Raw genomic sequence first — 13921 nt, 5'->3', positions numbered from 1 at the left:
TTAGTTTGATATCCCACGCAGCTAAAGTTGTTCTCAGGATCATAAACAAAAGGATAGAGAGTAGGGCAAATGATTACTTAGGGGATGATCACTTTGGGTTTAGGAAGGGGAGAGGTACGCGTGATGCCATTGCAGTAATGAGATTATTAAGCAAGAGGAATATAGAATACAACCAGGACGTATTTACCTGTTTCATAGATTTTGGAAAGGTGTTTGATGGCATTAATTTGGAAAAACTAATGAGTATATTGAGGAATATAGGAATAGATTAGAAGGAAAGGAGGCTAATCCGCAACCTGTACATGTCTCAGACTGCTCAGGTGCGGGTGGGGAATGGGGAGTCAGGATGGGCAGTGTTAGGAAGAGGTGTAAGGCAGGGATTCCCATTATCACCGTGCTGTTCAATCTGTATGCAGAGGAAATGATTAAAGAGACATGGGAAGAACTTGAGGTAGGAATGAAAGTTGGAGGGAAATTCGTAAAATCAGTTAGGTTTGCTGATGACCAAGCTTTAGTTTGTCAGTCAGCCAAGGGGTTGCAGGCCTTTGCTGAGTGAATTGGAAATTCAGTGCGACAGGTATGGGATGAGAATCAATATTAATAAAACAAAGGTTTTGCGATTTTCTAGAAAGAAATAGGCTAAGCTAAATAATAATTTAGGAGGGCAAAGACTAGAGCAGGTAGAACAGTTTACGTATATCGGAAGTGTTTTGGACCAACACGGACAAAGTAGTAGGGACGTAAGGAGAAGAATTGCGCTAGGCAAAGAGGCTTTAACAAGGAGGAGGGAGTTGATGACAGGGACGTTGAGTAAGGATGATAAGAAAAGACTCGTAAAAACTTTGATATGGAGCGTAGCTATGTTCGGCGCGGAAACGTGGTCATTGAAGCAGGAGGATAGACGTAGATTGGAGGCTTTTGAAATGTGGGTTTGGAGAAGAATGGAGAAGGTGAAATGGACAGAGAAGAAAACAAATGAGGAAGTATGGTGGGCGAAGAAAGGGATATGTTGGGAGAAATCCTATGGAGGCAGGAAAAGTGGATGAAGGGGGTTTTAACCGGCTGCGGGATGTTGAAGACTGTAATTGAGGGGAGAATGTTAGGCAAACGAGGAAAGGGAAGGAACAGGATAGGGATGCTGGACGGGATGAAGGGAGGAAGAAAGTACTCGGAGCTGAAGAGGGACCTGATGTAGAGTAGGATGTTGTGTTTTGCTAGGGGTCACAAATTATTTAATTAGTAATTATGTCCATCCAAAAACCTACCTTAACCGGTAGATTACCTAATAATAATAATAATATGCAAACGACCAATGTTTATTGGATTACTAATTATTGACGAGACCTCAGCGCTGAAACAAGCAGCTCTAAATTAATTTAATGAGTTAAAACTTAAGCATTAAATCGCCTTATTTCTAATGATTACCAACCCAATTTCAGAAGCATTTCTGTGACGATGGTATCCCGAAACACTGACTAGACTCAGAAACCCAACTACTCGATAAAATCATGAAGTCGTACGCAAAGAGGCCTTGTCGTTCTTGACCTATTGAAAACTTCCTATAACTGTGGTTAAAAAAAATCTAAAATACAGATGTTCTGTCACAGATAAAATCTTTGCGGCGTAAATGCATATTAGAATCTTTCTACCAGCAACTAGAGGAAGTTTCCCAGCGTTGGAATAAATACTCCTGATCGGACTGGTCCTGGACGCTCCAAAGGTCAATTGCAGACCGAAATTATTTATTCTCGTTAATGGTTTGGATATTAATCCCCTGAACCCCTAAGGCACTACACTCAAGTTAGTGCTTGGCATACTTACCACGAGCAACGTCGTGCTGTGGACATATTATGACTTATTACTCAACAACCTGAGGGTGTTTAAAATATTAAAACATTGGCCACTTAAATTTTCTAAGTGGTCATGCCAATAATTTCGATAATTCCAAATAGTATGAAGGAAATGTGCATACTCTGCCGTACTCCCTGTTCAAGGTATAGAAATGGCTGAGGAATATTCCACGTTGCTGAAAAAAGTGAACGCATTTCGTTATTCCCGGAGTGAAGAGTAAACTGCATATTACTTATGGACAACTTGTTGAATCTATTTAGTGTCACTAGGCTTTGCCTCGTCGCGATAGTGAGTTTAAATAAATGGTAGAAAATGGCCCGGCCATCACCAAACAATGACCCCATTACAGGCGACCGAAGACATTCCTCAATTTTATGGCAAAAAGGGCAACGCTCAGCACTCGACTCCTGTGGCACTCCATTTTACTTTGTGTAAATAACTCATAAAACATGACCGATTATTAAATTAAAAACAAGTTTTAAACTTTTTTCATGAAAATTGAAAATCACCTCTAAAACCCTAAGCATGCAACGTACTTATAATATTATGCCGCTAGACTGTCGTACGTTTTTTCAGTGAAATAAAAGAGCGCCACGGCATACTATTGAAGCATAAAGACGTCCTGGATATAGAGTACTCAGTTCAGACGTGGTCCACCGCATGACTGCTACGGTGGGAGCCACATTGATCATTTCTATGCCTCTTCACAATATGCCTTTGCCTCTCTAAATACCGCACAAGTCGCCTGCTAACCATCAATTTGCACAAGCAGTTGGTTAAGCGAAACAGAACGGTAGTCTCCTGGGTCACATCTGCCCTTAGTGGATGGGAATTACTAATGACTCTCGCCAGGCTCTTGGAAACGTGCCCTCTACCCAGAGGTGGTCGAAGGCTCTAAAACGCCCAGCCAAGGTTTGTTGCGAATTTGCGTTTTTTTATTCCCTTCTTCTCTATCTTTTCAACTACTTCCTCAGTCATCTATTCCTTCCTGCACCCTCTTCTCTCCCTGCCAATCACTTCCTCCACCATTGCCTTCACTAACTCTCCTGAACTCCTGTCTAATTTTCTTCGAGACCTCTCTCCATTGTCTTCTTCTGCACATATGGTTTTTCTTTGGGCAATCCTATGGTGATGTTGTCCTTTAACCTGTGCAGGTGCCAATTATTAGTATTATTCTTTTCCAAATTTCTAACTTTCAATAATAATTTTGCCTGCGCTATCTTATGGTCACTGTATATTTCAGGTTCTGCATAACTTCTTCTGTATTTCACCTCGTTTCTGTATCTATTTTGGCTATAATTTAGTCGATCTGATGCAGCCTCTAGTCACCCGGTGTCTTCCACTGGTTCCCTATTCTCAAATGGTGCGGGGAAACAATTATTTGCCCTTATTAATTGGTTATTAGTGTAGGAATCAATCGGCCAAATTACTCTACCATTTCTTTCTCCTAAATCAAAGGGTCCCACAGCGGTACCCTCCCTATCAAAATAATAGTAAAGTTCTCGCCTCCTTTGACACCCGTCAGCATTTCATTTGCCTCCTCATCCGCCCACTGTGTCACAAAACCCCCTTTACCCTCAGACCCATTTCCCTGCTCAGCACCACTCCCACTCCTTCAACTTCGGCTCTACCGACCATGGTGCCAGTGTAGATTTCTCCCAAGTCACAACTCCAGAATTCACCATTCTCAGTCCATCACATATTCGACACTCCCAGAACATAACCGCGAACGATGAGGGTCAAGAATAACTACAATCGAGAGCACTGCGAGAAAACCTCTGAAATTTTAAGTAGCCTAGATATTGTCATTATTTGAGCTAAACCATATCGTATTTTTACTTGCAGCTCGTATCGTATGCATAGAAAAATCTTTTATACTTAGATAACGAAGTGTATGTACCTGTACTGAATATCGTCCCCGTTACTTGAAATATTTTAAACATGCATTGGCGACTAAAAATTAATCGAAATTTACCGTTTATCGTCCATGCCTGTTGCGGAATCACCCCTGCCACACATACTACTGGTGGTTTGCAGGGTACCATGTAGACGTAAATATGACGTTCACTCGATTTCTGTCTTAGGTAACCCACCCCACGAAATTATTCTTCCGACTTTCTATTCTTCCCATTCCTCTGCATATCCCTTCGCAGTCTTCCTCACCTCCATTCGACAACCAATGTCGCCGTCCGCTTCATGTTACGCAAGCCACTCAAATACTAAAAACATTCTAATTATGCAGGAAATTCGAGTTTCATCGTAACTAACACCTGGTGAAAATATAACCACAGGGAAAGGCACAGATGGGGAATGGCGGAAGAAACAAGGTCCTAGTCAGCGGGTAAGATCTCATGGTTAGACATAGGATCAAGAATTAATTTTGGAACTGCTGTGTTTCATTTTATCTGTGCAATGAAAATATTCCACCGATACTTCTACATTCCATCAATGATATATCTGCCAATTCCACCCGACTCTCAATTTACATCAAAGCCATTGAGCCCCACTCCCACGACTAACTCCCACCAGTTCCTCAATGGTTTTTACGAGGGTCCTCTTATGTTATCCACACACAAAAACCACTCTTATCACTACGAGAAGGTTTCAGATTAGTGATTTTCACCCGTTTCTATACTACCAACCATCCTTGGGCACGCCATTGCTAATACTTTTGAATAAATTGACATTGTATTGAGATTTATGGGCTGGTTTGTGATGCAGAATTTTACAGGACCTTGGCCTCAAATATGTTCAGACGCGCATTTGAAGCCAATATGCATTGTGCACTAAATACACTTTTTTCTCCTCATACTCTGTTCATTGCAAAGAAACAGTGGAACTTAAAAAAGTTTCCCATACTCTTGCAGAATATGAAATATTCCTGCGGTAATGCCTCCGGTAATATGTGGCCCGCTGACAAGTACATTATTCCAATAAATTAAATTCACAAAATCATCAGCCTTATAGCATTAATATAGGCAACTCGAATCCCATGTTCCTCTAGTTCTTCTTAGCTTAGATTATATTGCCCATAGCTACGGCACGCACATATCTTCTTTCATCCGCCATCATATCTAAAAGACTATTTTCTAAGAGTGCGTAATATTCATTCCTTTGAATCACTTCATTTCACCATATAATCACAAAATTTCAATTCAAATTAGAGATACCCTTGTGGCCATATCAACTCTACATCGCTTGGGGCCTTTCGTGAGTTTTATTCTAAATTTATATGTGAGCCACATCGCTACGTAAACATTAACCACGAACGGTGCTAACACATGAAGCTTTTCTGAAAAATCTCTGTATTAACTGCGGGGCCACCATCACCTACAGCGCGAAGGCCGGTCTCGTTAATCTTCTTATTTGCAAAAAAATTCGCACAAGCATTCGTAAGTCCTACCCTCTAACCCCTGAGGGATGTAACATGTTTTAAATAACGAAAGCATTCTTAAATGAGCGTAACACGCTCTTCCCGTCCGAAATCATCCTGCATTCACGCAAAATAAAGTCAACAATTATCTGTCTTCGAACTACAAGTCTTGAAATTTTTTAGACTTAAAGTTTGTTATTTTGAATGACTCTTTCCCTCTTAATTTTATTTTTGTATATGACAAGAGACTCGTCATTTTCACCAGCATCGGAAATCGACCAAGAGTACTGATGCCAGTGCTGCAGCGCCTCTGTTAAAATAAAAATACTAAAATCATTAATATGTTGAAAGAGTTCCCAGATATTTGGAATAGACTTCTTTTTTTCAGAAAAGCCATTGAGTTCCAAAGAAGCACCTGGCTATTCCCGCAATCAATGTTCCGTTGTTATTTTTCCTGAAATTATTTCACCTTGGTTGTTCTTGAGCATTAATGACTTCCATAATTTATTTATTTCCTATCTTTTTTGTTCCTTCAATTGTCTGCAACGAACATTTTTCTGTCATCCTCAGATCCTTGGGAAATTCCCATTCTGATACTTCGTATGACACATTACAAACACAAAAAGTTTCTGTAGGGTGTGTGTGTGTGTATATATGTATATATATATATATATATAAATATATGTATTATTATTAGGTAATCTACCGGTCAAGGTAGGTATTGGATGGACACAGCTACTAGATAAATATTTTGTGCTTCCTAACAAAATACAAAATCCAGTATCCTACTCTACCTCATACCCCTCTTCATCTCCAAATACTTTCTTCCTCCGGTCCAACATCCCTATCCTGTTCCCTCCCTTTCCTCGTTTGCCTAACATTTTTCCCTCTATTACAGTCTTCAACATCCCGCAGCCGGTTAAAACCCCCTTCATCCACTTTTCCTGCCTCCATAGGATTTCTCCCAACATATCCCTTTCTTCGCCCACCATACTTCCTCATTTGTTTTCTTCTCTGTCCATTTCACCTTCTCCATTCTTCTCCAAACCCATATTTCAAAACCCTCCAGTCTACGTCTATCCTCCTGCTTCAATGACCACGTTTCCTCAATGTACATAGCTATGCTCCATATCAAAGTTTTTAAGCATCTTTTCTTAACATCCTTACTCAACGTCCCTCTCATCAACTCCCTCCTCCTTGTGAAAGCCTCTTTGCCTAGCGCCATTCTTCTCCTTATGTCCCTACCACTTTGACCGTGTCGGTCCAAAACACTTCCGAGACACGTAAACTGTTCTACCTGCTCCAGTTTTTGCCCTGCTAAATTAATGTTTAGCTTAGCCTTTTTCTTTCTAGAAAACCGATTTAACCTTTGTTTTATTAATATTGATTCTCATCCCATACCTGTCGCACTGAATTTCCAATTCACTCAGCAAAGGCCTGCAACCCCTTGGCTGACTGACAAACTAAAGCTTGGTCATCAGCAAACCTAACTGATTTTACGAATTTCCCTCCAACTTTCATTCCTACCTCAAGTTCTTCCCATGTCTCTTTAATCATTTCCTCTGCATACAGATTGAACAGCACGGTGATAATGGGAATCCCTACCTTACACCTCTTCCTAACACTGCCCATCCTGACTCCCCATTCCCCACCCGCACCTGAGCAGTCTGAGACATGTACAGGTTGCGGATTAGCCTCCTTTCCTTCTAATCTATTCCTATATTCCTCAATATACTCATTAGTTTTTCCAAATTAATGCCATCAAACACCTTTCCAAAATCTATGAAACAGGTAAATACGTCCTGGTTGTATTCTATATTCCTCTCGATTAATAATCTCATTACTGCAATGGCATCATGTGTACCTCTTCCCTTCCTAAACCCAAACTGAATAACCCCTAGGTAAACATTTGCCCTACTCTCTATCTTTTGCTTATGATCCTGAGAATAGCTTTAGCTGCGTGGGATATCAAACTGTTCTCAACATGTCCTCACATGATGTAGCCTTTACCTTTTTTGGAATAGGCACTAAAACTGATCTCACAAAGTCTTCTGGCCAGATTCCTTCCTCATAAATACTACGAATCAGCCCATATAGCCTATATAGCACATATAGCCTCTTCCTCCCACATTTCCCTAATCATTTCAATAGTTCCGTGGGAATGTTATCCACCCCCACGCCCTTATTTAGTTTCATCTCCATTAATGCACTTTCTATCTCATCGTCGAGTATGACCGGACCTAAGCTATCTTCCTCTACGTCATGTTCATTTTCTATGTCTAACTTTGTTGGTCTAAGTTCTTTACTATACAGTTCTTCTATATACTCCTTCCATCTCTCCTGGATCTTTCCTGTGTCAACTATTACCTTACCCACCTTATCTCAAACTGTTAGCATAGATCTTCCTTTCTTACTTCCCAATAAAGATTTAACTTTGCTGTACAGCGCACCGATTTCACCCTTCCTCTGCAGACTTTCCATATCCTCCCACTGAAACTTCCACCATGCTTCTTTTGCTGTATTTGTTGCCCGCCTCAATTTATTGTTCAATTTTTGTACTTCATTTTGCCTAACTCTGTATTTACATTCTTCCATTTTCGCCGCTCATCCATCTTTGTAATCATCTCATCCGTGATCCATGGTTTCCTAGTCCTTTTCGCATTAATGGTTCCAATAGTGTCTTTTGCGGCTTTCGATAACCATTTCTTGATACTTTGCCATCTTTCTTTGATAGTACTTAGGTATTTACCATCCTTCATGATATCCTCTACCGCCTGTTTGTACTCCTTCCTTTTTAATCCATTTAATGCTTCTACATTTCATTTTCTAACCCGCCGCCCCTGCCTTATCTTTTTTAAACGGACGCTACGTTTCATAACAACTAAATTGTGGTCAGAGTCCGCATCCGCTCCCGGGAAGCTGTGCGAATTTATCACACTGTTCCTAAACCTGTGTCTAATGAGGATATAATCTAGCTGATACCTTTCCGAGTCACCCGGAATTTTCCATGTATACTTGCGTCTTTTGTGGTGTCTAAACCAAGTGTTGGTGATGACTAACCCCTGTCTCCTGCAGAACTCAACTGCTTTCTCCCCATGGTCATTCCTCGTGCCTAAACCATAGTCCTCCACCTCCTCACCATCTCTTCCTTCGCCTGTCATCGCATTCAAATCCACCAACACTATCAAATTTTACCGGCAGGAATACATGTGATTATGCCTTCTAACTAATCGTACATCTTTTCAACTTCTTCCTCCTTATGGCTGCTACGTGGCAAGTATACTTGAACTATGACTAAGTTCATCTGTCCTGCTTTTATCAGTACTAGCAGTAATCTATTCGTTGCTTGCTCTATGTTGACTACGTTTCTGCCTACCTTTTTATTCAATGTTATGGCAATGCCTCGTTGCTCCTCGTCCCCACCACTCTATATTATTCTATAATTATCACTCCAGTAATCCCCACTATCCTTCCATCTCACCTCGCATATACCTAAAATATCCATATTTCCCCTTTCTATATCTTGCTTAATATTCTCCAGTTTTCCTGCCCTCAACATTGTCCTAGCATTCCAAGTTCCTATTCTAACTAATTATGTCTTCTCCTGCGTTTTCTGTTCTGCAGCTGTCGGTTTTTCTTTGCGAGGGCTTCATGAGATGGCGACCATGGAAACCTTGCCTCTCCCGCTGCTGGGCACAACACACGGCCGATTGGGCTGAGTACCATAGTTGCCACAACTCATATTCTCTATATTGTTCATCATCATTCTCTTGGGAATAATAATTGAGGTGGTTTCCCATTGCCTTCCTCAATAGTGTTTTTAATGTGACACCATCAACCAATGGCCTCCCCACTGGGGTTAGATGCCTTTGCAGCTGCCTCCCTGAGTAACAGACGCTGCGTGGATTATCTTTTATCTGGGTCCTAAACTTCGACCTATATGGCATGGGTGACCCTACCCGGAGCAATTATTATTACTCCCGCCAGCACAGCAATTATCATTGCTCCCGTCAGCACAGCTCTAGGGGTCATTGGAATGCACAAGCCCTTCCACCACGTCAAGGTTGTAGGCCATGGGATGGGTTTAGAGGATATGTTAAAGAAAAAAATGCATGATATGGGCTGTGAAATAGATAATTATTTTAACATGAAAACTGGGTAGAAGTAAAATAAAATTATTGTATGCCATCAACAAACTTGAGACTGTGATTTCAAGATTAAAATAACTCCAAATAACACACTTTCCACGAAAGAACTGAATTAAAGCAATTTTGTTGGGTCGAGTTCTTTATCTAGTGAATCCTGGGCCATCTTGAGGACATCCTCATATGTTTCAGCTCCCCCAATGAATCCATTGGAATGGACAAAAATTGCGCTTTTAATTCCACTAGCCGCAACCAGCTCTTGATCTCTCAGTCCCATGAATTCTTTAAGTACCTGTTTCCTGAAAACAATAAAAAATTTCTAATTTATAATAAATTCACTGGAATTCAAGACATTATTCAAGCAAAAATAGTTCCCGACACAATTAGCAATCACAACTGCCCAAGATGGAAACATGAAATGAAGAAACTCCATAGTTCCATTAATGAAATCATTATTTAATAGTTTTTCGCATATAATGGTTTCAGTCTAATGTCATTAAAATATCACTACACCTAATGTCTTCCACATTGCAATACAATATAATCCTCCTCTTAAGAAGAAATATACCAAATATTATATAATTAAAATATTACCAAATTAAATAATATTAACACATAAGGAACCATAATTCCTGGCCTAATTGTCTGATAATACACATGATTATCAAAAGATAATTGATAACCAAAATACCAATGCATAAAAATATTCATCACAGAATGATTACCAACTGAATTTCTACTATGGAGGCATAGAAAAGAGACGATGAAGAGAGAACTACTTTTTTCCATGGATATAAAAAAATACCTTATACCTGGTATGTTGTCTAGCATCTACGAGGATAGTCCCAGAAGTACCTGACCCAACAAAGAAAATACAAAAATTTATTGATTTTTCAACATAATCTACTTTCAGGTCTATACACTTTTCCCAGCGATGTTCAATAAGTTCGATACCCTATTTATAATAAGAACTGTCTTGCTCCTCAAAATAGCCAATTAACTGCCAACATCACTTCTTCATGGTTGGAAAATCTTTGACCACTGAGCTAAGTTTTAAAATTTGCAAACAGAAAATAATCTGAGGAGGCTAAATCTGGCAAATAGGGTGCATGAGGTAGCAGTTCAAACTATAATTCTTGAATTTTTGTCATTGCAATAACAGGTTTGTGAGTTGGTGCATTGTCTTAATGAAACAACACTTTCTTCTTAGCCAAATGCGGCCACTTTTGCTTGATTTCTCAGCTCAAATGTTGCATTATTGCAACGAATAATACTTGCTGTTGATACTTTTCCCTATTTCAAGATAGTCAATGAAAATTATCCCACATGCATCCCAAAAAACTGACGCCATGATCTTACCTGTAGAAGAAACAGCCCTCACCTTCTTTGGAGCTGCCTCTCCCTTTTAATTCCATTGTTTTGATTGTTCTTATGACTCTTGTAAGAAGTAATAATAGTAAACCCTGCTACCTAATATGTTACTGTTGTACTTGAAGGAGCAGACTCACCCAGAGTAGAATCCAGTTCAAGCTTTCATATTGGTTGGGCTGAGGCCTTTCAAATAAAAGTATTATATCACATAACGATGACCAAATCTCTCCATTTTCACAAATTCACTATTGATGGCTGCCAAACAAATACTAAACAACGTGGTGTCTTCTAACTTGAAACATATGCTTTAGATATTGCATACTTTCTAATAAAGTGATATTTTTAAACAACTACCGCCATCTCTAGATCAGGCTGGGTATTTCTAGGACCACTCTCGTATATAGTAGTAATAGCCTAGTGCCATTATTTATATGGTTTTCCATGCTCAGCAACAATGTTGTCATACATGTATCATCCTAAGCGCCAATTATGGCCTGCCTTCTGTATTGAATAGTGTACCACACTCCTAAATATTAGGATTAATAACCACCGTACCTCATGCAAGAGTTCTTCCATGTCTAGGATGCTCCAAATCCCAAAGCATGCCTCCCAACATAACACTCCCTTTGATAAATGCAATGTGAGAAGTAAAACATTGCCTTGCTCGTGGCCCTATCTCTACACAACAGCAATTTTTGTCTGAGCTGGCACATGCTAGCTGTAAAAATTTATGTGTCAGTGAGAATGAAGGTGATAGAGAAGCAGCATGAGGGCATATTGTTTTACTCCAGAAAAGTGCAACTGAAACTTATGCAATGATTTAAGGGACATTTGTTAATGAATCTATGGGTCAGGCAGAGTGTTTTTTGTAGGTAAAACTGCCTAGTATCTAGATAAGTGTACATACATAAATGCTACTCGTAAATAAGCAAAAATTGAAATTGCGAATGCCTATGTGATTGCAGATGCTTATGAAGAGCTAATTTGTTTTGCACCAGTAAAACACTGAAGGATGATAATTGAAAGCAACTTCAAAACAGAATCTTGTGCTGGAGATGGAGGCAGTGAGTACCCTCATCAATGTAACACTGAATTACATTGAGCCCAGCAGGCATGAGTTTTCATCCACGAAAAAATGAAAACGGCCACAGGTTTCAATTAATTGTGAAACCCCAAGTGAGTTTTTATTTAACTTTTACCTCTGGCATTAGCAAAGAAAATAATACAGAAAAAAACTGGGCAAAGTTTTTATACTGAACTGACTAGTCAGGTGTTCAGGAAAATGAACTTTTTACATTTTTTGGAGCATTATCAATATAGAAATAATTTATTTTTCTGGGGATAAGTTGTATTGGTCACAAGATCTCCTGTGTTGTGATCTATTTTCCCGTAAAATATTTTCAAGGAAATGATTTCTTTTTATTTTTGGGAATGCTGGGGATGTTTCATTAGGAGACGGTTACCAACAATGACATGAATTTGATAGACAGAACAGAATTCAGAAAGTTAGCAACTTCCAAAGTTATACAGATGCAAAGTGCAGAGGACATTATATCCTTTGCCAAAAATAATCTGTAGATGAAACTGGTGAATTTCAAGGGATGAATACCTTTTGTAACCTCTAATGCAAAAAACCAATCAAGTGCGGAATTAGTACATGCCTTAGCAGATTTGTCTCGAAATTCAATTGCTAACTTACAGAGACGATAAAGAGAAATAGGAATGATGTCCCACATTTCATGAAAAATAAAGCTGAGGAAATGTGAAAAGGTGGCCTACAAAAATATATATGCAGAAATGGGAAATTCTACTTCTGATAAATACCAAAGATGATATGGTAAACTCCATATAATTATTTTACATCCCGAGGGAATACATAAATATTTCATTTTTATAACAATAGCAATGCAACAGGGTGAGGAAGAGAAACCACATAAATACTGTGTTTGCTAACACATTTGCCGAGGTCCGTTCAAAAAGTATCGCAAATTTTGTTTTACAAAAAATATTTATTTATTCATGAATACCTATTTTGTCCCCTGAAAAGTAATCCCCATTAGATATTATACACTTGTGCCAACATTTTTTCCAATCCTCGAAGCACTTCAAAAAATCATTTTTTGTGATCTTGTTCAGATCCTCTTTCGATGCGGTCTTTATCTAATCGATCACAGCGTAGCGTCGTCCTTTCATGGGCCTCTTCAGTTTCGGGAACAAGAAAAAGTCATTGGGGGCCAGGACTGGGGAATACAGAGGCTGCGCCATCGTTAGTGGGTTGTTCTTGGCCCAAAATTCACACACAAGAAATGATGTGTGAGCAGAGGCATTGTCATGGTGCAAAAGCCAATTTTTGTTCTTCCAAAAATCCAGGCGTTTGTGGCAGATTGCTTCATTTTTCACACAAAATTTGATACAGATTCTTTGATCCATTTTTTGGAACAGGCAAAAATCGAATACAAGTTTATACACGTCCAAGCAAAACAGTCAACAATTGCTGAAAACAAAAGCTGTCAACAATTAACTGAACATTCAAAATGGCCCAACTTTTCGTCATGAATGAGAGACATCAGTACCAACATAACACCATAAAAAAATCAAAAATCAGATAAACGTAACCCGCGAAAATTCAAAATTTGCAATACTCTTTGAACAGACCTTGTACATAGAAGCACTTTTTCCTTTAAAAATTAGTTAAATGTGGGGTTCATCTTATATGCCAGTAACCAAAATTATGAGTTTAAATTTGCATCTTAAACTTCCGGTTAATATTAATAAACATTTTAAAATTCTATTGCATTTTACTCTTAGTGAATGAGTAGTTTAAAAATGTAACTTAATAATTTTTTCTCTTTCATAAAAATAATAATTTGCATGATATATTTTTCGCCTAACTCTGAAAGAGGGAGCATTCAATTGGGGGGAGTATAAGTTCAGCTCTACCGAGAGCTCTACAGTTATGATTTCTTCAGAGTGCACATGTATGTGTTATTCCATTAAGTAAAAGCTGATGAAATCATATATTCCATTTGGATGCAGTGGTAAATCACCATTTTTCGTTACTTTATGAGTTTTGGTAAATCACTACAGACCATATCTGACTCTTATTGTAGTTAATAGTGCAAAATTTTTGGGGGTTGATGAATTAGTCAAAAGGGCTATTGCCAGATGGCCATAAGCCTCT

At 39.0% G+C, this 13921-nt stretch overlaps 1 protein-coding gene across 2 annotated transcripts in view; it reads right to left on the bottom strand.

The window, feature by feature from the left end:
* Positions 1–9348: 9348 nt before the first annotated feature.
* LOC139685712 (MYG1 protein C27H6.8) overlaps positions 9349–13921 on the bottom strand; it is a 28232-nt gene continuing 23659 nt past the window's right edge. For both annotated transcript variants that reach the window (XM_071582733.1, XM_071582735.1), the window contains one exon: positions 9349–9668. In XM_071582733.1, coding sequence (XP_071438834.1) covers positions 9485–9668 — 184 coding nt within the window. In that variant the 3' untranslated portion in view covers positions 9349–9484. The remainder of the gene's footprint in view (positions 9669–13921) is intronic.

This window comes from Hetaerina americana, unplaced genomic scaffold, assembly GCF_022747635.1.
Source record: "Hetaerina americana unplaced genomic scaffold, ioHetAmer1.1.p SCAF_12, whole genome shotgun sequence".
Classification (NCBI taxonomy): Eukaryota; Metazoa; Arthropoda; class Insecta; order Odonata; family Calopterygidae; genus Hetaerina; species Hetaerina americana.
Note: the sequence above shows the minus strand (reverse complement) of the source record. Positions and strands in the feature narration are given on the sequence as shown.